The 22,371-nt window shown below is 42.4% G+C and overlaps 1 protein-coding gene across 1 annotated transcript; it reads left to right on the top strand.

Annotated features, from left to right (window-relative positions):
- Positions 1-6,681: 6,681 nt before the first annotated feature.
- Positions 6,682-22,279, top strand: LOC122758483 (ras-GEF domain-containing family member 1B-B-like). Its single transcript, XM_044012701.1, has 14 exons — positions 6,682-6,916; positions 14,179-14,748; positions 15,511-15,633; positions 16,070-16,207; positions 17,003-17,218; positions 17,408-17,482; positions 19,446-19,538; positions 19,653-19,755; positions 20,097-20,176; positions 20,273-20,368; positions 20,467-20,562; positions 20,787-20,910; positions 21,039-21,111; positions 21,219-22,279. Exons 2-14 carry the CDS (start codon positions 14,185-14,187, stop codon positions 21,250-21,252), a joined length of 1,815 nt encoding a protein of 604 aa, XP_043868636.1. The 5' UTR covers positions 6,682-6,916; positions 14,179-14,184; the 3' UTR covers positions 21,253-22,279.
- The last annotated feature ends 92 nt before the right edge of the window (positions 22,280-22,371 follow it).

Raw genomic sequence — 22,371 nt, 5'->3', positions numbered from 1 at the left:
TTTCTATCGCACAACAGCATAAACAGTAATACTATTATTCCCTATTCTATAAATATTACCATTTTTCTAAATGTTAGTCTGACGGGCAGAACTTTGGTGATGGTCCTGGTGTAGAGTATATCGCCCGTGACAATGTTGAGTCTCTCTCTCTGAGAAGTTTCCGTTGAAAAGTACAGAAAACACAGAAACAGAAAGGAATACGGAGGACAGTTAAAGACAAGCCAGAGCAGAGTCCCGCTGGCTGTGATGCCTCCTCATGTGAGCTGGTAAGAGAAAGAGAAAGCAGAAGACAAGGATTATGTAATCAACACAATATCTGCATTTTGTTTCCCCAAAGCTAAAGCCAAAAGCGCGAGTGTTAACCGGAAAAAAAACATTTTTATTTGCTGTAAATGCTGGCACATCGACCGATCAGCTGTCTTCACGTGTGACTCATAACCGATTCCTTTCATTCACAGCCAGCGTTTCTGCGGGTGAAAAAAAGCTCCCTTTTTCACGTGTATGCACCGTTATAGAGAAACAACTCAAGGGTCACAAGGTGAGAAGCAATATTGGAAAAGAAAAGGGAGCGTGGGTGACTGAGTGAAACACATGAATGGGAGGGGGATGTTTCCACACAGTAATGTGTGACAGTGTGAAAGTCACAGGGCTTGCGACTTGTGCGTTGTGTTGTGATCACTTCCCCTTGTTGACTTCGGCTGCATGAGGTGCAAATGTGTTACTAAGGAGGATTTATTTTCTGTTTCAGGGACACATAGTGAAACCTAAAAACACCTGCACTCTGTGACATATGGGGGGGATTTCTCCCATGACTTTAGAGAGTGACAGCTGGTGATTAGCCAACATAATTCCCTCGCTGAAATCGCAGTGTTAATGACCTGTGGTGTCTCTCTTTTTCCCCAGAAAAGTGAACAACACAGACTGTGGGCTGCATATTGTCTCCAGACAGGGTCAGGGGGCTTCCAGTATCTGACTCAGTCCTTTTACTGGAAGCATGTGAGTCACTCGTCTTCATCTGCCCCCTAATCCACTCATCCTCTCCCCTATAAGCCCCCCCCTCACCCTGCATATCAACTACCCCGTGTTGTCCTCACGCCATGCACTCTTCCACGCATGTGAAAGTAAACCAAAAGCATGGTGGGAGTTTGCTGTAATTCGGCTAGATTATTATTGCCACCATCACCGACGTTCTTTGATTTTATTTTGCTTTGCCGAACTCTCGTCTTACAAGCGCATGCATTCTTCAGAGAAAGGAATGTCACCACAATAAAAGTGTCACCCCCCCCTCTGTCCCAATCCATTATACCCCGTCTCCCTCCCTTCCCCCAGTTCTCGCCCCACACCCTGATCCCACCGTCCTCCACCCACCCCCCATTCCCGAACTGTAATGATCTCACCCAGCTGTCACTGTGTAATCCCACCCACACTCTCTGCAGCACACAGGTCTGCTGCCACTGTCGCTGCTGATGATGACCAATGACATCATTTTTGTTTTGTCCATGTCACCAATTTCCCTGAAATCCGAAACACACAGCCTTGTCAAAAGAACTCTGAACACTTTAGTTTAATCTCAAACAGCGTGCCCAGTGTGAAAGTAGCAGTGAGGGTATTGTAATGAGATTTTCTTTTTTTCAAACCATCTCATTTCAGAATCCTCCCACCATTGTCTACATGCTTTGAACCTTTAATTGCTCGACGTTCCCACGATGACTGTTGAGTTTCAAGCTGAATTTAGTGTCAGAATACATATAAACTGTACATTTACGTACACAATTAAACTGAGCTATGGACATAATCGATTTACTGAATGAATTGTGGTGATACCTTTGTTACTATTGGGTGATTTCAGGTTGGCATGGACCAAATTAACTTAATCTGGTTGGTAGCTGGTTGTGACCAAAAGGCAGCTGAGCCAAAAGGCAAAGCTCTCGATCTATTGGTTGATCTTCGTTCCTACCCTCACCTATGGTCATGAGCGATGGATCATGACCAGAGAGAATGAGATCGTGGCTGGAGGTCTCCCTTAAAGGTAGGGTGAGAAACTCAGCTATCGGGAAAGGACTGCGTGGAAAGGAGCCAGTTGAGGTGTTTTAGGCGCCTGGTGAGGATGCCACCATGGCGCCTGGGAGTGCCTGAGGATCCCCCAGATGGACGATGTGGCTGGGGGAAGGGAAGTCTGGTGCTCTCTGCTAGAACCACTACCCCCTGCAACTCGATTTTGTATAAGTGGTTGATGATGGATGGATGGGTGGAGGGTTGGTAGCATGTCAGGCATCATTCCATGTTTTTCCTTCTATTAACAAAATATTTAATTCTTAAAATTAAAGTTAAAAATAGCATGAATTTGGTGTCCTTGTGAGTCCAAAAATGCACAATTTAGGTGGCTTCTTCTGTTATTTCAAGCCTTGGAGTTGGAACCTTGGAGCATGCGAAGAGCATGTCGCCAATTTGGGTCCAGTTGAACATACACAGTAGTGGCTAGCTCAGTTCCCGTGCAACTACAAGACCTGGGTTTGCTTTCTTCCTTTTCTGCATGAAGTTTGCATGTCCTCCCCGTGTGTGTGGGTTTATTCCGGTTACTCTAGTTTCCTCCCACAGTCCAAAAACAAGCAGAGGTTAATTGAATGCCCTAAATGAGAGAGTGTCCAAGGCGCTCCCCACCTTTCGCCCTGTGTCAGCGGGTTTTGGCTCCAGTGACCTGCAACCCTCATGTGGATAAAGCGGTAGACATTGAATGAATGAATGAATGAATGTATCCATGCAGCAGTCATTGGACGATATACTGATAGCAACACTCTCTCCTCTGCCTTGTTTTAGGATTGGAATGTGTGTGATCAGATGTATGTAAATGTGTTTTTGAAGCACCTTTGAGGGAGAACTTGTACTTGTGTTGTATTAACTATGCAATAACAATAAGGCGTCTATCTTGGCTACTTTTGAGAAATATGATTTGGTACATATCAGTCAGACTAACATGTTTTGGGTTTGGTCAGACTAAGAGGGCAATATTCAAATCCTGGAAAATCCACCAAAACCTGTATGTGAAGTCTCACCTGTCGACGTCAATAGAATAACCGGTTGTTGCTGTTCCAGGATGAGACAGAGAGAGTGAGAGAGACAGAGAGAGAGCATTGTTATCGACTGTTTAGCTCCATTCAGAAGATGAGAATAAACATAGAAATGGTGCAAAAGACTTGCAAACGAGTGGGCACACACATCCAGAGCTCATATAAAAGAACCTTCATTATCCTTATTTACTTTGGACATTTGGACATGAATACATCTGGAGGGAACGTCTGTGTAATGAACGAGTAACAAGATGAACAAAAGTCTTGAATGTTAAATGAAATCTAGCACAAAAGTCTTCACACGTAAGCACAAAACGTATGCTCTGATTGCTCGTGGTTTGGCGTCATACTTTGCCTAAGATGAGGAGCAAGTAAACCTTCAAGCACTTCACACTTCACCTTTGCCTTAGCCAATATCCTCACACCAGGGAGGTTCAAACTGTTACTTGTACTGCGTCAGATCTCACGCAGAACAGTTCTTCTGTCAGTGTATGTTGGCACGGTGATTAAGAATAAAGGTCAAGACCCTGGCTTTCACTGCTTCTCCTGATGACGCTTTCAACACCCTTGCGGTGTGAAAACCGGGAACATCTCTTTCTTTCTTACTGTCCATCTGTGAGTGAAACGTGTAGGCGATGAGTGTTTCTCCACTGTGTTTCCTGCAGATACAGAGCCAACCTTAACAACGTGACCTTTACGCTGTGCCTCCACATCAGCTCTGTCCATTTACATGCTGATTTCATCTTTCATTTTCCTCTGGAAGGAGACAATGCAGAAATAACCCAAACCTGATTAAAGAACCTTCTCATCTGATTCTACCAATTCATGGCTATGATTAAACCACGTTACTTGGGCCTCTGCTATTATTTCTGAGAGCATGAGGTAATTAAAGTCGCAATACAGTACATGACTAGTTCTCTCTGTTGTGTTGAGGAGCCATAAAGTGGTGCGGTACGGTCAACTGATTAAGCGACAGAAAAACGTCACGGTTGTCGGTGTAAATATCCCATGGAAGTCTATTCTCATGCAAAGCCTGAAGTCTTGTTGAGACAAAAAGCAACAAATTGGGCAAAATACGAGCTGCTGGATGTGCTCCTTTGTTGTCTGCTCAATGACGTCATTTGTTGTCATTGTACTGGTACGACGTCACACTAGGCAGCCATCAGGCACAGCCAACACAACATCTACCGAGTAAAGGGACTGTTCTCAGTCAAACTGCAAACCTGACCCAGGACTATACCATTCCAAACTGAAACGAAACAAAGCTAAATATGAGTTACATAGCTGTACACGGCTCAGAATTCAACACCAAAAAAAGAGGAACATACCAGATACATCCATAAAACTGAGGATTTGGGTCACAGTGTTGGTTAATGCTGACCACCAAGGGGCTAATCTTTCAGAGGGTAATCTTTCCGATTTAAATCCATGATTTCATCTGCAACTCTGCCAGGAACTCATCCTCATCAACACTCAAGATCCATACGCCAAATCCAAATGCGGAATGTCACATTGGGATGGTCAAGCACCACCGGAAGAGGAGGCTTATGCGTAATGCATGTGCATGGCCCACTTTTATTCCTGTGAATCAGTTGTGACCCACACTCACCCGGAAGCTGTGCGCTCGGCTGCCCAGTGTAGGAGTAGCGTTATTGAAATGAGAAAACCCTGCAGCCTGAAAGATTCAGAGATCAGCTATTCTTGCCTTAATGCTGATGTGTCAGAATGTAAGAGGCGGCAGTGAGCAGAAAAAAGAGCGCCGCCCACAACCTTAGGGCCCTGGTTGAACAATAAATGTAAAACTGTGTTTATGTAATTTTGATGTTTATGCAATGAAAAGGACTGGACTGGGCTGAGGTGGATGACAGCGGTGGAGTAGGGGTGGATTCTTGATTTAATTACCATATTTCCGGGGAAATTAGACCGTTGGGGGCGGCCTAGTATATATATAATTCTAAACATTTAGAAAAGGAGATTACCATAGGAGAGGGTGTATATTTATCCACTAACAAATAAAAAAAAAGCTCTCTAGCGAGTCTGTTTTACCCTGCTGGTGCCTGAAAAGAGAAACATCATAAAACAAATGACTACAACAGGAATGACTGTACACTTAAATCATCCTGGTACGAAAAAGCTGTTTGATAATTCTCATGTTTTCACTCCAATTTAAGGATAAGTTTGTGTTATGGGTCAGTTGGGTTTTGATATCTCATTAAAACCTTCTAGGATTGTCAAGTCCTTTTTAAAATCCCGATCGGATATCAAGAAAATCCTTCTTACGCAGAGTGATTCCTGGAAAAGGTTTAAGAAGTTGACTCACCAACATGTAATTAATACAGTTCCCGGAAATAAAAGGAAACTGAAAATTACCACTTTGGATACTTTGCAAGTAAATCCGTGTTTATACATCTACACATGTATACATGTAGCTTTAGTCTGAATGGCTGTTCTAATGTGTATTGGGCAATTTGTGTTTTTACTTTTTAAATACAAATATTAAAACGTGATGTTTATACAACAGACGGATTAGCCACCACTAATAACAGATGAGCCTCTGATTTGACACACCTTTGGAAAAACAAACAAAATTGCTGAATCAGTCAAAATATATCTAATAAATGCATTTGTCATGGTTCTCTTTCCTGTGATGTCTGTTCTCACCAACTTCCCTTAAATGAAAACAAGCAAGTGATTTGAACAAAATGTTTGAATATTTGTTTCCCAGAAGAAGAAAACAATCAGACAGGTTAATGTGAAAGTGGGAAATGTAGGTACTTTCCGATAGTAAATGGAACAGGTTTTTCAGGTGACTAGAAAGAAATTAAGCCCTTTCATTGACTCTAAGTTACCAAATACGGATGGATAACTTCAATAAATATTTAAAAAATGACCTAAATCAGAGATTCCAGTGTGCAAACTATTACTGTTTTTATTGTAAAAAAAACATATTTTTGAGACAAACAGCCAAAACCCGAGCAGAAAAAAACAAGCTGCTTGATGGAAACATAGCAATATATAGGAATAAAATGACAATTCATACAAAAGGGTGTTTGTGTACAAAAAATAGCTAAATCTATGTATCCTCATCTATCTATCTATGCTAATGTCTTACTAGCAAGTTAACTAACCAGCTAGCTAGCTATGATGCAAAATATCTATCTATCTATCTATCTATCTATCTATCTATCTATCTATCTCTTCTTAAACTTTCTAAACACAGTCTACAACAGCAGCAGCAGTAGCTTGGAGGCTAATTTTACAAACTTAAATGTTTAAGTGACTGGGAACAGCAAGTTGCAGGCGCGCACACAATCACATTCCGGGTGGAAACCTTACACTCCTCCAACAAAAACATTCACTCCGCTTCTCGCTGCGGTTCAAAAGAATGAACTGGTCTAGATGGACGAGAGAGAGAAAGAGGGAGAGAGAGAGCGGCAGCCAATCAGAGCCGCGGGTGGTTTTTTGATTTTCCGTCCTCTGCGCTGTGATTGGCTGGAGTCATCCCAGGAGGCAGCCGCCCCCCGCGTGCTGATTGGCTGGTTTTCCCGGCTCTGTGAAGCCTCATTTGAATAATACGCCTCGCTTTGTGGCTCCATCATCGTCGTCGCCGAGCTGCTGCTGCTTCAAATTGACTGAAGTATGAGAAGCGGCGACACACAATGGAGCTGAGCGAGGGACGAACACAGTGAGCGCAGACTTTATCTGTGTGTTGTCTCACATTCGCACACGTCTTTAGTGTGCTGCTGTGGAGACGCAGCCAAACTACTACTACGAGTTTTTGTTTACTTTCCCTTTCTTTTTTCGACACTTTCTGCTACTTTTGGACTCTGAGTTGCATCAAATACGAGGTATGTTGTTTACTGTGCGTGTGCACAATTTCATGACGTGGAATATTAAATTGTTATGGGTCACGGTCAGAAAGTTAGTTAGGTTTAACTGTGCAGAAATCTTATTACATAACCCCTGTCTGTGTAATGAGGTCATAATAATACACTTTACATCACTAATTCAACGTTTACAGTCTCAAATTAAGTTGATTTCCTCTTCATTTAGGCATATTAGTAAGTATGTAATTTAATACTTGTAATTCATCACGTATTTATTGATATTTTATTACTACTTTTTGTATAGCTGTAGAGCATGTCTTTGTATTCATGTATTCTTTTATATTTTATGTATACTGAAAAAGTAAAGTAGTACAATAATCTATTATTAACACCTAATTTACTTATATTTTATTGAAAGTAAAGTTATTAAACTAAAGTTGCTGTTATAACACAAACATCTATGTGTATATCACAACTTACTTTCTTTTAAAGTTGTATTTTTAACTTAGAAAATCATGTTCATGTTAGTTATAATGGCCAGTTTTGTGGTATTTGACAAACCAATGTAAAAACAAATGTCATTCTTTTCCTCATTGCAGCATTTGTTGTTGTTGTTGTTATTGTTTACCACCCATGTGGGTTATAATTAGTCTGGCTGCCATCCACAAACAAACATTACTCACCAGTCCGGCACCTGTGATGGGACTGTGGTTGCACAGCATGCCTCCTTCACAGTCAAGCTTTTGCTTTTACTGTGTTTCTGACTCAGTTTGGAGCTCGTAATAGGGACCAGGCGTGTGTGTGTGAGAGAAAGAGAGAATAACAGATTGTCTGTGTGTCTGTAGGGAGAAAGAAGAAAGAACGAGACACACCGTGTGTGTACTTCTGCCCAAATTCACTTAAAATAAACCATGAATCGCCTCTTTGTCCACACATACAGTCACCAAAATAAACCTGCGCTACCTTAACCTGCTGAAATAAATGCCTCAGTTTGCAAGTCAGGCTGCTTAAATTAAAGTCGAATAGAATTGTTAAACTGATTCAATGATTAACACAAATGCTGTCTGGCTTGCACTAGTAACATTTGCGACATCAGCTGGTCTAAAAAAATCGAATCCAGTTGTTTTAATCACGTAAAGCTACTTTAATCTTTGGATCAAATGTGTCCATTGTGCTGCGTGAAGGAAGTTAATGAGATTTGTTGGTTTATAGGCGTTTAAAAAAGTAAATGTGTGCGTGTGAGTGTGAGAAAAGCCACAGACACGGGCTTAGGTTTATTATATCTAAGCAGCAGAGGAGATAATTTGTCTTTATCCCGACTCTAGGTTAATACTGTACTAGCCTGCCAGATCATACAGGGGACAGGTGTGTGTATGTGTGTGTGCTGTAGTTGTATCTGTTGCCTCTTTGGGACCTCTTCTGCCATACACACTGACCTTTATTTCTCATGGAGGCCAAAACCTGGTCCAAAGAACCTAATATCTGAGGATCTGGTAAAGTTTAGGGCTACATTTTCAATTATTGTTGGGTTAGGCAAATGAATGAAAGTAAATATGTCAGTCCTAAGAAGAATAGCTGGGCAAACCTGTGTGTGTGTGTGTGTGTTTGGCTTTGCACTTGTAACCCTGTGTGTGTGTGTGTGTGTGTGTGCAGCCTACACACAAGGAAATGCATTCTTAAATGTGTCTGTGTGTGTGTGTGTGTATAAGTGGGGGAGGGAATGGTGAAAACTGGACCAGCAGTGGGTGAATGGTATACCACCACATATCTCTTCAGTCAATCTGAGTCAGGTGTCTGTCTGTATCCGGCTTTGTTTGCCTGTTTATCAGATGTAAGTGCAGGTGCAGGGTTGGTCAGTGGGTCTGGTGTTTTGTTGATGGCAGCTCTTATCTGAGCTGTAGGCTTTACCAGAGCACAAGCAGAGCAGTTCTCCTGAGGCTCTGTGTTGTCATGTCTGATGTTTCTTTACCGTTTGTTTATGGTCATTTTGGTCAGAGAGGTAATGATGACGCTTGCAGTCTGTCTGCTGATGCGGAGAAGACTGAAATGTAATTTGAGCAACAGACAGGAAACGAATCTCAGAACACAATGGTTTAAGGGTGTAACGCGTTGGGAAAAGCTTCCTGTGCTTGGACGGTCAAGTTGGAGCAAAATAACACCTGGACTGATGTTCATTTTTTGCCCACTTAGTCATACATTTCTAACTATTATGAACAGAATAGAAGAAGACAAAGTCCATTGTCAGGTTTGTTGCTGGTTTCTGCATCTAGGAAACCCCCAAAATTAAATGCATACAACATTTACACTAAAGAAAAGTTAAACAAAAGCAAACCCTGGCTGAAACCACACTGTATATGCACATTTGATCTTGACCTGTTGTATTCAACTAATTATATCACCTTAACAACACATTCATGTTCAAAATGTACAGCCTGGAAGTGCATCAGACTATTTACGGACAAGTATCTACAGTTAAATAGACGGCAAACTGATTTTGTCTGGAATCTTTTAGACCCACTCTCTTAGTGGCTAAAAATTCATTTTCATTTAAAATGGTTGCATTTCCACATGTGTACTTGTTTTCTCCATCAGTATGTTGTTAAGAGATATTGGTGCCACCATTTTCCAGGACAATAACATCAATATAATTAATCAGGCCGCTTGTTTAAAGGGACAACTTCTGCATATATAAAATCTGCAGCTTTGATAAAAACTAGTGATATGAGCGCCGCCTGGACTTTAGCCTCATATATTCTCAGGAACAAGACAGAGTATGACAGGTTTTTAGCACGCCTACTTCCCACAATCCTTACCTGCTCGTAACTTATTAGTATCAAAGTTCAGAAGGTACAGCGCTAGTACTACAATATATTGGCCTTTTTACGACTCTGAAATTGCTTTACAGGTGCTGGGTGTTCCCTCTTTTGACTTTGCTGACAAAGTTTCTCTCAGGCCACATGTCCAAATTGTGGTTGATTACACTTTAAACTGAACTTTAAACGTAATCGTGAACACAGTTTATCGCATGTATGAGGTGCCTCATTGGAATTTATTGTGTCATCGGTGTAGAACTGAATAATTGACTTCAAATGCAATAAGCAAATGACAAAGGCTGCAATTTGTTGCACATCTTACGCCATCTCTTTATACTTTAATGTCAATAGTGGGGCTGTTTGTCCAAATCAACAACAAATCCAAATTTAAATGTCAAACTAAACTGAATTAAAAGACCGGTATTGCACCATGCGTATCTTACAGTGGCGAGATAAACTGTCCAGTCCAGGTTATTGCTGTGTTGGGTGGTTTGATTGTCCAAAAAGCAAGTGAACAAACACAAGAACAAAGGAATCCATGTCTGCTTCTCTCGCTCTTGACTAATACATGTTATTGCAAATCCATCATATTCTCAATATCGGGCAGGAACGTTGCAATTAGATGTTTTTTCGCAAATCATTCAGCTCTGTGTTCAAATACATTCAAACACGACATTGACACAATGTCACACAACTTCCTAGTACGTCGTAGCTATTTGAGATTAACTTAACCACGTACTTGACTTTTTTGAAAGACTAAAACATGGACCTGCGGAAAGTCCTTTTAAAAATAACACAAAGAAGAGGAGGTCTCTGCTTTGAAAATCTTCTCATGTGTCTGTTAGCTCCGCTTGTATTGAACCATCGGGGGTTTCAGCTCTGAGCTATTGTTTGGTCAGCGGGTACGTGGATGCTTGCTGGGGTTAATTGGGTTTGAATAAGGACAATGTGCACAGCTGCGTTCTGCACAGACGCCATCGCGTTGCCCCAGGCATGGAAGCCACCGTCCTTGAGCCACGTGCAGTAATTTTCCTTGAGTAAATACGGGAGTTTCGATATCCTCCTTCAACACTCCGCCGTCACAAAGACAGATTCCAGTGCGTTTATTATAAGTAAAAGGGCAGACGCGCCGCTGTCGCACAGACGGATTCCATGACGTTTATTGTGCTTTTAAGTAAAAGGGCAGATACATGGCACGGTGTCTGTCATAGGTACAATGAGAATTCACACCTTACAGGAGAACAAGAAAGTCTGCTCTACTGGTTTGACTGATGTGAAAATGATCCCGGCCTCGGGTTCACGCAGAGGCAGAGCGTCATACGGCCTGACGGTGGAAAACAGAGTGTGTGAAAGCTGCTGTGTGTGTCGGATCTGCTGTGATCTGCTCTGATCTCTTCCTGGGGGTCTTTGTGCGGTTGTTAATGCCATGACAGGATAGATAATACCTCCATTGTTGAAGACCCCCTTGTTGTCTCCACCCCCTCCTGCTGTAATCGGCCTCAGAATGGCTCGGTGTACCTTTAAAAACCACATTATGTGATTTAGGAGAAACAGTCTAAGGTTGAAGCCCGAGGATGAAAAGATTTGGGTTGTTTTCTAGAATGAAGTTAGTCTTGCCATTGGTGCTTTTGTAAACCTGCCGGGAGACGGAAAAGTGAAGCTAATCAAGCCGCAAAACAAATGGAGGAACACCACCACTGCCCCTCTAGTAATTTATTCTTGTCAGATTAAAAACAAAGCCTCTGAAAACTATTACAAAATGTCATTGGGCAAAGACAAAAGCAGCGTTCATGGGACATTTGATAACTGTCCCGTATAAGCCGCAATATTGTGTCATCTTTTTATTTTTTTTATTTTTAGGTGGTTTGGGCAAATTTCACTGGGTTTAAATCCCATGATATTTGTCTGCAGCTCTATCAAAGCCTGGATTAGTTTTAACCTTGCAATGAACTCGGTTGTGACACGAAGGACAACAAACACACACACACACACACACACACACACACATACACACAACAGTCTGTGCCTTCGGTCAACACATCAGACATGGTCTGAAACTGATGTCGGTCAAAGGGAAAAATAAACTGCAATAGTGAAAAACTTCCACTTCCAGAAGCTTCCAATACATGAGAAAAGCCTGCACATGTGAAACTTCATCCTTGTGGTTTCATTGGTACGACTTTGTAACATTTCTGCCTCTTTTTCTTTTTTTGCTGTGATTTTTTCTTTCACCGCCACATCAAACCTCCTCACGAGGCTTCAATCTTCAAAGTTTACAAACAAGAGAATGTAAACAATGCTTTCAATATGAAATTATGCTCCCAAACGCCGTTATTAAGTCGCCCGCAGAGAGTCCAACCTATCATTTAGAAAGAGTAAAATTTCAGTGCTGCAGCTCGGAAACCGCAGCTAACCAGAGGGTCAACTTTTCAGGAAGTCAGTCTGGGAAAAGAACCACGGCCGGTTTTATATTTCTACATGTGTTTTCCTCTTGTATAAGGTCACCTTTCAATGTAAACACCAGAAAAAAGTGGGGTGAATATTATATAATAGATGTGTTTTTTTTTATCTCATGTTGGCCATCGGAGCTGTGTTCTTGATACAACTATTTTGATAATTGATTAATTGGTTTGAAGCTTTTTTCCTGATTAAAACAAGATTGTTTAAGCTTCTTAAATGAAAAATATTTTCTTCATTTCTTTGCTCTGGATAACAAAGAAATCATCAAAACAAGACATTGGAGCACATCATCATTTCCAGGTCTGACGAACACCGATCAACATTTTTTAAGGTTTTCTGACATTTTTGGACCAATCGATGAATCGATTATGAAAACAATCGTCAGTCGCGGCTCTAGTTCTTGAGTACATATGGTAACGTTAGGGAGGTGAAGCCTCTGTAGGAAGTTAGGAGGAGAAGAAGAGCAGGCTGAGATCACAGAGTTCACAAGACGGGCGGGCACTGGACCGGCTTACACTGGCACGATGCCAGGCTCTGTGGTGTACAAGAGAGTGTGTGTGTGCATCACTCAGACTATCATTTGTTTATGCGTGACGTGTGTGTGTGTGTGTGTGTGTGTTCTTGGATTAAAGCTTCACGGGCTGGGCCATTGGTGGACAAGTGTGTGTGTGTGTGTGTGTTTGTAAGATGTTGGCTCAGGCAGACACTCCTCTGTTGGCGCTGTGATGGACTAACAAAAAGTCTGCTGGATTCCTGCAGGGTTTTGTTTTCTGGCACAGTGTGTGTGTGTGCATGTGCATATGTCAAGTGTGTGTGTGTGTGTGTGTGTGTGTGTGTGTGCATGTACTCCTTAAAAATGTCCGTGTAGATTCTCATTTGTGCAGGTCGTCGTTATCTCAACCACATTGAGTCGGTAACAACTGTGTTTTGGATGCTTCGTAAAGACCTTTTTCTGGCATAAACACTTTGAATTGTAGTTTATTTTAGGCATTAACTGGTTATGTTTAAGGTAATTGACAAGGCTTTCTTCATGGTGGACACATTTTGCCTTGTCCTCACAACCTTGAAGGGCTTTTCCAGGGTTAGGACTTGGTTTTAGGGTTCGGATTAGAATTAGATATGGGTCAGGGTTAGGTTTGGTCATTTATTTGTGATAGTTAAAGGTTAAAGGGTTAAAGCTACGGAAATGCATTAAGTCAATGAGTGTCACCCACTAAGAATACTGTGTGCGTGTGTGTGTGCGGCCAGCTAGATTTACCATGACATGTGGTTTCATAACAGGCAACTGTAGGAGGATAGCGATGGCTCCACAGTTGAAGCATGCCTTGGTGGAGTCCTGGGATCAGCTTACCAACCTCAGATCCAATTATCTTAACCATTAAGACACAGAGTCATTGGCGTCTCAAGATCATCCATCTGTCGACTTGTGTTTTTCCCCCTTTTTCCTTTCAACCTCATGCCACCCTGTTTCCAAAAGCACTTAGCTTCAAGAACGTGACAGAAGCTGGAAGTGTGTGTGTGTGTGGGGGGGGGATCCAAAACAACAACAACACGTGACTTTTGTAGAGAAAGTGAATTCCACGAGGAGGCGTCTTTCCAGCAGTTCAAAGCCAAAACAGTAAACAGAGGAGGGGTAACATTATGTGATTAAGTGTAGTTATTTCTCAGACACCTCTAAGTCTCAGCTTTGCATGTTGGAGGGCGGGCAGATTGAGTCACACACACACACACACACACACACACACACACAGTGGTAAACAGTTACCCGAGAAACCCGTAGTCATGGTTTTTTGATTCACAAAAAAGTGCAGCTGTGTGTTTGTTTGTTTTCCTGTCGACAAAAACATGATCAGACCACACAAAAATATGCACAATGGACTTTTTAATTTGTTTTATTTGACCATAAACAGACTTCCATATCTGGTTGTTGTCAATATTCATACAGCGATATTGACCCATAGTACCGTGTTCCCCAATGTCAACCATGTCCTCCTCGTGTCTCTTCTGCAGGTCACCATGCCTCCCACGACGCCGTATGCAGGGAAGTTCAGCACCTGCGTGCCCTACAGCAACAACAACAACCATCCTCAGCCTCACAGTCCGTATCGCAGCGGCACCGCCCCCAAGCCCTCGAAGGAGAACAACATCTACAACGGTGGCTACTCTGCCGCGGAGAACCCCTACGACATCCCGCAGCCCCACTGCTCCTACCGCAGCTCCTCCGTCTCCTCCGTGGCGACGAAGGAGCAGCACCACCACTACAACAACAACAACGGCAGCTGTTCGGAGAACCCCTACGCGTCCTCGCCGCAGCCGCGCAGCCCTCAGCAGCACAGCAGTTCGTGTCCGGGCCGCGCGCACCGCCACACCTCCTCCACCACCACCACCACCAGCAGCAGCAGTGGCAGCGGCAGCGAGCAGTCCTGTCGGAACAACGCCGCCCCGGGCAAAACTCGGTTTTACGGACATGGCATCACGGCAAGCTACGGGGAGATGTGTTACCATGACAACAGTTTGGTTTCAGCGTCCCTTGAGGCTCTGATCCAGCACCTGGTTCCCACAGTGGACTACTACCCTGATGTAAGTTCTTTAAAACGCCGGGCTCATGCGTGTGCGGGTGTAATTTTCCTCCTCTCTCTCTCTTTTGCCTGCTGCAACTAACGATTATTTTCATAATCGATTAATCTGTCAATTATTTCCTCGATTAATCGTTTGGTCCATAAAATATCAGAAAACCTCGGTGTTCGTCAAACCTGTAAATGATGATGTTCTCAAATGTCTTGTTTTGTCCACAAACCAAAATGATTGACTTTTAATGATTGCTTTGTTATCCAGAGCAAAGAAATGAAGAAAAGACTCACGTTTAAGAAGCTTAAACAATCGGAAATCTTCAAACAATTAATTGATTCATTGTTTCAGCTCTACTGTGGTGAAACTGAACATGTTTAGGGAGCTTTTTGTTCAGAGCTGATAGTCAAAAAAAAAAAAACAGGAAGACAGGAAGTGAATGCGGGTAACTGCATCGCCGTCTCCGAAGGCCTTTTGTTTTTGTCCGACCAAACCAAAGTTGGACAAAAAAGGCCAGGGTGGCATTTTGAGTTTTTTTTCCACTCTGGGCAAAAATAGCTTTTTTTTAGGGCTTCCAAAATGCCAGATCCATGTGAGTAAATAGCCAATTTGCCCTTAAATGCAGCCTGGAGTTTTTAGACTTCTCTGTTTTTGTGGCTATAAAACCTGCGGGCAGCGTGAACGGCATAGACTTGTCTTTGTTTTTAAAGAAATGAAAATGGACGATGTGGCTCGAGTTGTTTTCTAACAGCGTCTTTGTCTCGCCACCTTTAGAGGTCGTATGTTTTCACCTTCCTGCTGAGCTCACGCCTCTTCCTGCACCCGTACGAGCTCATGACGAGGGTTTGTCACCTGTGTGTGGAGCAGCAGCGCTCCGGAGACGCCCTGCTGGATAAGGTGGGAGGATTACACGCACACACACACACATGCACACATGCACTCACACAGAGCTATAATTATTTTCCCCTCTCTCTCTTGCCCACACAAACTCACACCCACTGTATCTAAGTAACGGTGTCACTCTCTCACCCACAGAACAGAAGCACACCACGCACACGCAGGCTTCTGTTAATCTGTTGTGGGACAAAATATTTATGGACATTTGAATCAGCAAAGACAATCTGGACACAAAGTGACACCGGGGAAATAAAAGTGAAAGGAGCGCATTTTAATGGCAACAATAAAGCAAGCAAGCAAACGACGAAATTATATGAAAGACGCTATAACAATAACGGGGGATTTTAGGGTCTCAGATTACACTCGTGAATTCTGTCTTTGACGCGTACTATCACTGACGCTTAACATACCGTACGATGTCTTCTTTTTTTTTTAGATCCGTTTCCGCGAGGTGGCGCCGAAGCTGGTTCAGCTGCTGACCGAATGGACGGAGACGTTCCCGTACGATTTCAGGGACGAGAGGATGATGCGCTGCCTCAAGGACATGACGCACCACGTGGCCCGAGGTGACGAGGTTAGTGTCGGACGTCATCCGCTGCAGCTGCGCTCACACTCAAGTGTTTATAAAGAAAAAATATAGAATATAAAAAAACACCTTTTTGACACTTTGGTGACACCAGACGCTGGATTATTTTTGGGATTAACACAACACACCCGTGGCTTTGCTGCAATCAAATACCGCTCAGGGTGGATTATAATAAGTGTGCGGGGATGTGCAGAGTTAGTGACATTCTCATCAGTCCTACTTGAAAGAGATTAGTGATAAATAGCAAATGTTTTCATATTTTTGTGACATTAATAACAACAATTCAGTAACACGTCACTGAGGAATTCATTGTTCAATCGTCAAATTAAAATCTCATTTTGTGAAAGAATGCAATCCTATGTTTGATGCCATTCTTAAAAAAAATAATATTAATATATAAATGTTAGAAACAGCTGTAAAAATAACATTTTAATGGTTTCCCTCGTGATGATGCACCATCTTGTTTTGAATCTATAAGACTTAGATTCTGTTCTGTTCTATATTGTATATTATTATAATATTATAGTTATACTAGTGTATATTTATTGCAATCAACAAGTGATAGCTTGGCATTAACGTTAGGAAGATAGTAAACAAATGTGAGGGTGTAGCCTATAGTAACCTGGATATTACTTAACTGTGAATTACAGTCCTTGTTATTACACAATTACAAATTGCATAAGAAAAAAATGCCTTAGGGATTTAAGGGTGAACTCAAGCGTCTTCTTTATGAGTGTCACGTGACACGTTTTAAGTCTCGTCACGTTTGTGTCACGCCTCCAGTACTCGTGGCGAGCCATGCAGCAGATGACCCAGCGCCTGATCAAGCGTCTGTCGGCGCTCGGCCAGTACGAGGAGGCCGTGGCGGCGCTGAACGCCGTGGCCGCCGAGCGTCCCGCCGCCCTGAAGAGCAAACAGGCGTCGGGCCAGCGGAGCGACATACTGAGCGTGTGCGACGACCCCTTCGTCCTCGCTCAGCAGCTCACACACATCGAGCTGGTGAGGAGCTTTACCCCTTTAAAAGTGATACTTCGATCTGTTTTGTGTTTAAAAGACAATTTTAGAATATAAAGATGAACTTTTATGTACATTAATAAGTTTTTACTTATATTAGTGTCTTCTCAATCCTCCTCTTATGCTTATTTATCTCTTTTTTTAATGTTTTTTATCTCTTTTCTCTGCCTTCAGGACAGACTGAGTTTCATTGGCCCCGAAGAGTTCATCCAAACGTTCGCGATGAAGGATCCTCTAGAGAACCATAAGGTACAATTTAAACTGAACGCACCGTTTATCATCCCTCTCAGCTTCATCTTCTTCTTCTCACAGTATTTCACTTTTTCCACAATTTGACTTTTTATTGTCTTGTTTTTTGGCTTTTTCTGTTGCTGGTTAAAGGTTAATTTCATTCGGGTTAAATTCGAGTCAGAATCAGCAGCATGTTACACATATCTTTTTGTGTAAGACAGTGAACAAGTGAGGTCTGTTTACAATTATGTGCGGCAAAGGAACAACACAGGCTCTCGTCTGTATCATTTTGATGAAGTGTCTCCATTTTTCCCGCTTTGAGCGTCGCTAGAACTTCATCTGCCTCAGAAACCACATAAAAGATCTCCCCGGCAGATAAAAATGTGAATTTCTTTCTCGTGTTTTCATCAGAGCACAATAAAAAACAGCCAAGTACGTGCGTCTCAGTGTGTCTGAAGGGCACTTTCCCCTCTTGAGTCAGCTGGAGGGTTTGTTTTCAGTCGTGGGCTTCTGAGAACCGGCCCTCTCAGCTGGTGTTTGTGACCGCGCTTCATCTCGGTTCCACTGGCGGTTGCGCACCGGTTACATAAGCCCCACTTTGTATAGAGGAGCGGTTGAGTCAGCACAAGGGGTTCTGGAGTGTCGAAGGGAAGTTTGGAGTGGAGTGGGCTGCCGGTTGTTGTGTAAGCATTTAGCCGAGCTGTGAATCTCCGGGATTACATCACCACGGCCGGGTCGAGTTTATTTATACAACTCCTTTATGGTGTTTGTTTGGTTAAAAAGAGAGAGAGAGAGAGAGGAAAAAAAACAAGGGTCGACCACAGAGAAACAAATATGTAAATGAGGTGAAAATAACAATGGACGCGTCACAGGCTCCGGCGTCCAGGTCCACACGTTGTGTGGGTGTGTGACGCCTGTCAAGATCCGCTCGCACAGGAAATTACACAACAGCATCTGCCTGTTGATCGCATTGTTTCTCTTAATAATGTTATTTATCGCCGGGTTGTTGAAAACGACAATGTGCCCCGCAAAATTAACCACATGATTAAGTGTGCGATTAACTGGCAAAAAAAACGTCCCGTCGATTTCCTCGGTGAATGATGTTTTTGTTGTCGTGCGTCAGGACTATTTTCTTCTTCTCAGTACTGTGACAAAAACATGATTTGTTGAGGGCAAAGGAAAACAGTGAGATGTTGTTGAGAAGCTCTGGAAAAAAAACATTTAAAAAGTGTCCGCACCATAATCCCATAACGTTGTGGGGTTTTACGCTTGGTTCATTCCTGTGCTCACGTGTCTAACAGGTGTGTTGGAGTGGTGTTTGTCCCTTAAACGACCTTTTCCATGTATTTTTTTAAAGGTTAAAAGAAGGCAATAAGAACAACAACTAAAAACACTTTTGGACAACATTTAAGTCAAAATAACCTGACCTTAAAAATGTAAAATAAATGTTCAAAAGGGAGAAAAAAGTCAAAACCACCATTCATTTATATTTATTTCATTTTATACTCAATTAAACATATTATCATTGTCATTATTTAGACATATTAACATGATCAATATCATCATATACACAAAAATCCTTACCATCATTAATAACAATAGTATATAATGTAATACTCTCATAGTATTTGTAATATACTATTACTACCACTATCACTACTACCTATCTATCACAGCTTTGTTTTATTCATTTATTAAATGGCTCAATAGTTTACTGTTTTTCGGAGCTTGATTATTATAAAACTGAGGGTGAAAAACTTTTATTTATTTATTTATTTATTTATTTAGCTGTAGTTCCAGCCCTAAAGCCAACCTGCAGTACCATTGGTGCCCACTGGGGGGCTGTAACCACACATGAGGAATCTCTGCTTTAAGCAATAAGAGACTGGATCTTATAAGAACACAACATAGAAAGACAGATTCATAAAAACGTATAAACTGAACCATGTTTGTTTTTGTTGTTGTTGTTGTTTTTTTTCAGGGTTTCTTCCGGAAGCGTAAGACCAGTAACCTGGAGGCCTACGTCAACTGGTTCAACAGACTCAGTTTCCTGGTGGCCACTGAGATCTGCATGGTACGTTTTACACATTTAAAGTTATCATGCAGAAATCAAATTTTACCATTTGTTACATAATAACTTTGACTGACTTCCTGTCGTGTGTTCTCTCTCTCTCTCTCTCGTTTTCAGCCCGTGAAGAAGAAACACAGGGCGCGGATCATCGAGTTCTTCATCGACGTGGCTCAGGAGTGTTTCAACATCGGCAACTTCAACTCCCTCATGGCCATCATCAGTGAGTGCTCGACAAGAACACACACATAATTAAAAGCAGGCAACACGCACACACACACAGTGCCTGAATGACAGGTGGTTTGTGGGTAATGTAGTACAGATGGAGTTTAGTGCTTAGATTTACCCCCAAAACTGATTATGTGTGCAGATTATCACATAAATCACACAGAGATTATTGCCACAAACCACTTTTGCACAGATTGGTGTTTAATATAAATCGCTATGATTAATCTGTAGCTCCCATAAGTCAGATAAGCAAAAATATAATATTAAAAAGCATCAAAAAAGAAGTGGTGTCAGTTTAGTTTGCAAACTCATGTTCTATGTTTCATTGTCTCTCAGCTGGGATGAACATGAGTCCGATTGCCAGACTGAAGAAAACCTGGAGTAAAGTCAACACGGACAAGTTTGAAATCCTGGAGGTGAGAAAAGCAGCACTGGTACACGCGTACGTTTGATATTACAGGCATGTTTGGCTCGTGTTTGCTCAACGTCTCCTTTAATCTGGTCTCATGCAGCATCAGATGGACCCGTCCAGTAACTTCAGCAACTACCGTACGGCTCTCCGCGGCGCCACCCAGAGGTCTGAGACGGCTCACAGCAGCCAGGAGAAGGTGAGCGAACGCCGAGGATTGTTCTTTGAAGTAAAAAAAAAAGAATTCTGATTTAAAATGTGAAACTAAAACTATTATATTTTCCCCTTTTTCTCCAGATTGTGATTCCTTTCTTCAGCCTCCTGATTAAAGACATTTACTTCCTGAATGAAGGCTGTTCCAGCAGACTGGCAAACGGACACATCAACTTTGAGGTCAGCTCATTACGACGTGTTATTGTTGTTGTACAGTCAGGGTAATTCATTCCCTGTGAGACGATGCATCTGCTGAATGTGATGTGTTGTTGCCCCCTTGTGGCTAAAAATGATATCACTTTTACCTCTTACTTTTAGATGACATAAGATTAATATTATAATATAATATTGTGTTGTTATTCTGTTGCCAATATTAAAGTGTGTCATGTTTTGTGTTTGAACAGAAACTGTGGGAGTTGGCAAAGCAGGTGAGCGAGTTCCTGGTCTGGCGTCAGGTGGTTTGTCCGTTCGACAGAGACCGACGGATCCTCCAGTACCTCGTCACCACGCCGGTCTACACGGAAGACGGTCAGTACACAAGCTCCTCCTCTCCACGCGTCTCCTCACATATAATCCTCAATACGTGACTCACCTGCTCATCTTGTCTCGTCAAAGTCAAAAACTCACCCGACTCTGGTCTTGTTTTGTCGCTGCAGAGCTGCACCTGGCCTCGTATGAGAGCGAAGGGCCGGAGAACAACATGGAGAAAGACAGTCGCAGGTCTCTCAGGTGGGCGTGGACACGTGCATGCAGCCAAAACTGAAAATGAACCGCCACTGTTTTAACACATATGTAGTAGTAACGCTGCTTATTTTATCCTTTTCCATTTTTTCCAGATCGTCGCTGCTGCATCGCGAGAACCGGTCGTAAGAGGAAGCGCTGCGGACTGTGAAACCAGTGACGCCGTTTATGACACTATTAAGACATTCCTTAAAGCGACATCATCTTATGTACAGAGGAGGACATGCAGCTGGGACCACTCTTAAAGTGTTTGATGAAAGCTGCTGCAGTTGTGTGTTATCACAGACGACTATCGTGCGCCTGAAAACGTTCTTGAATTGCGATGATTCCCATGAGGAGCTTCACATTCCTGGTGTGGATTACAAACTGTGTGCTGCTGCTTCCTCCTCCTCAACTGCTCAATCTGAGGCACTTAACTCGACATTAGAAGACGTGTATGGATTTCGTTTTATATCCTCCAGTGGATGGACCTCCATCATGGCAGCAGCATGGGAGGGGGGGGATGCTCTTTTCCTTTTAACCCTCATTGGTTTACCGGACAACATTAGCACTGCTTTGTTTTTCTTTTTTCCTGGCAGTCAGAAACCAGAGAGGCGAGGCGAGCTGTATCATCAATAACAGGCCCTCAACAGCTGCTTTTGAAGACACGTTGCTGCTGCTGCTGCTGCTGCTTGTCGTCAAATTATTCTTTTTGCTATTTCGCTGCAACTCGACTCACGTCAGCCGCATTTTTTGGTTGTTAGCATTTTGTGCGATGTGGGCACTCTCGCTGGCGAATTTGCGACGCGACTTTTGTGACGATCATGCAGCGGAAATCAAATGCACTTGAGCGAGCGAGCGTGGCGCTGTGCGTGTTGTATTATAGGTTTTCATTGACTCCTATTTTGAGGCGTCACTCTTTACAGTATTAAGTTGTATTTTGTATCAGAAGGCTTAAAAACAAAACAAGTGTTTCCTTTTCCTGTACGCTCTTTCTGTGATGCTTCACCGTGAGCTTGTTGCTGGTTGGCTGGCTCTGTGTTGGTAAGCTATTTTCCGTTAACACACCAGTTCTTGTATGAAATGAAATGAAATGAAAAAGTGTTTGGGTTTTGATTGACACACTGATGCCATTTGAACTCTGAGTGGAAGTGATGCTACATTTTTATGTGTTCATGTATTTTATATTTGTGTTTCTCGTGTATGCTTTTATGTTTTTTTTCCCGCCCCAGTCTTTTTTTTTTATTGTGTATCATTTGTGTCATCGCC

This window comes from Solea senegalensis, linkage group LG21, assembly GCF_019176455.1.
Source record: "Solea senegalensis isolate Sse05_10M linkage group LG21, IFAPA_SoseM_1, whole genome shotgun sequence".
NCBI classification, from domain to species: Eukaryota; Metazoa; Chordata; class Actinopteri; order Pleuronectiformes; family Soleidae; genus Solea; species Solea senegalensis.
This window is presented reverse-complemented; position numbering and strand designations above follow the sequence as displayed.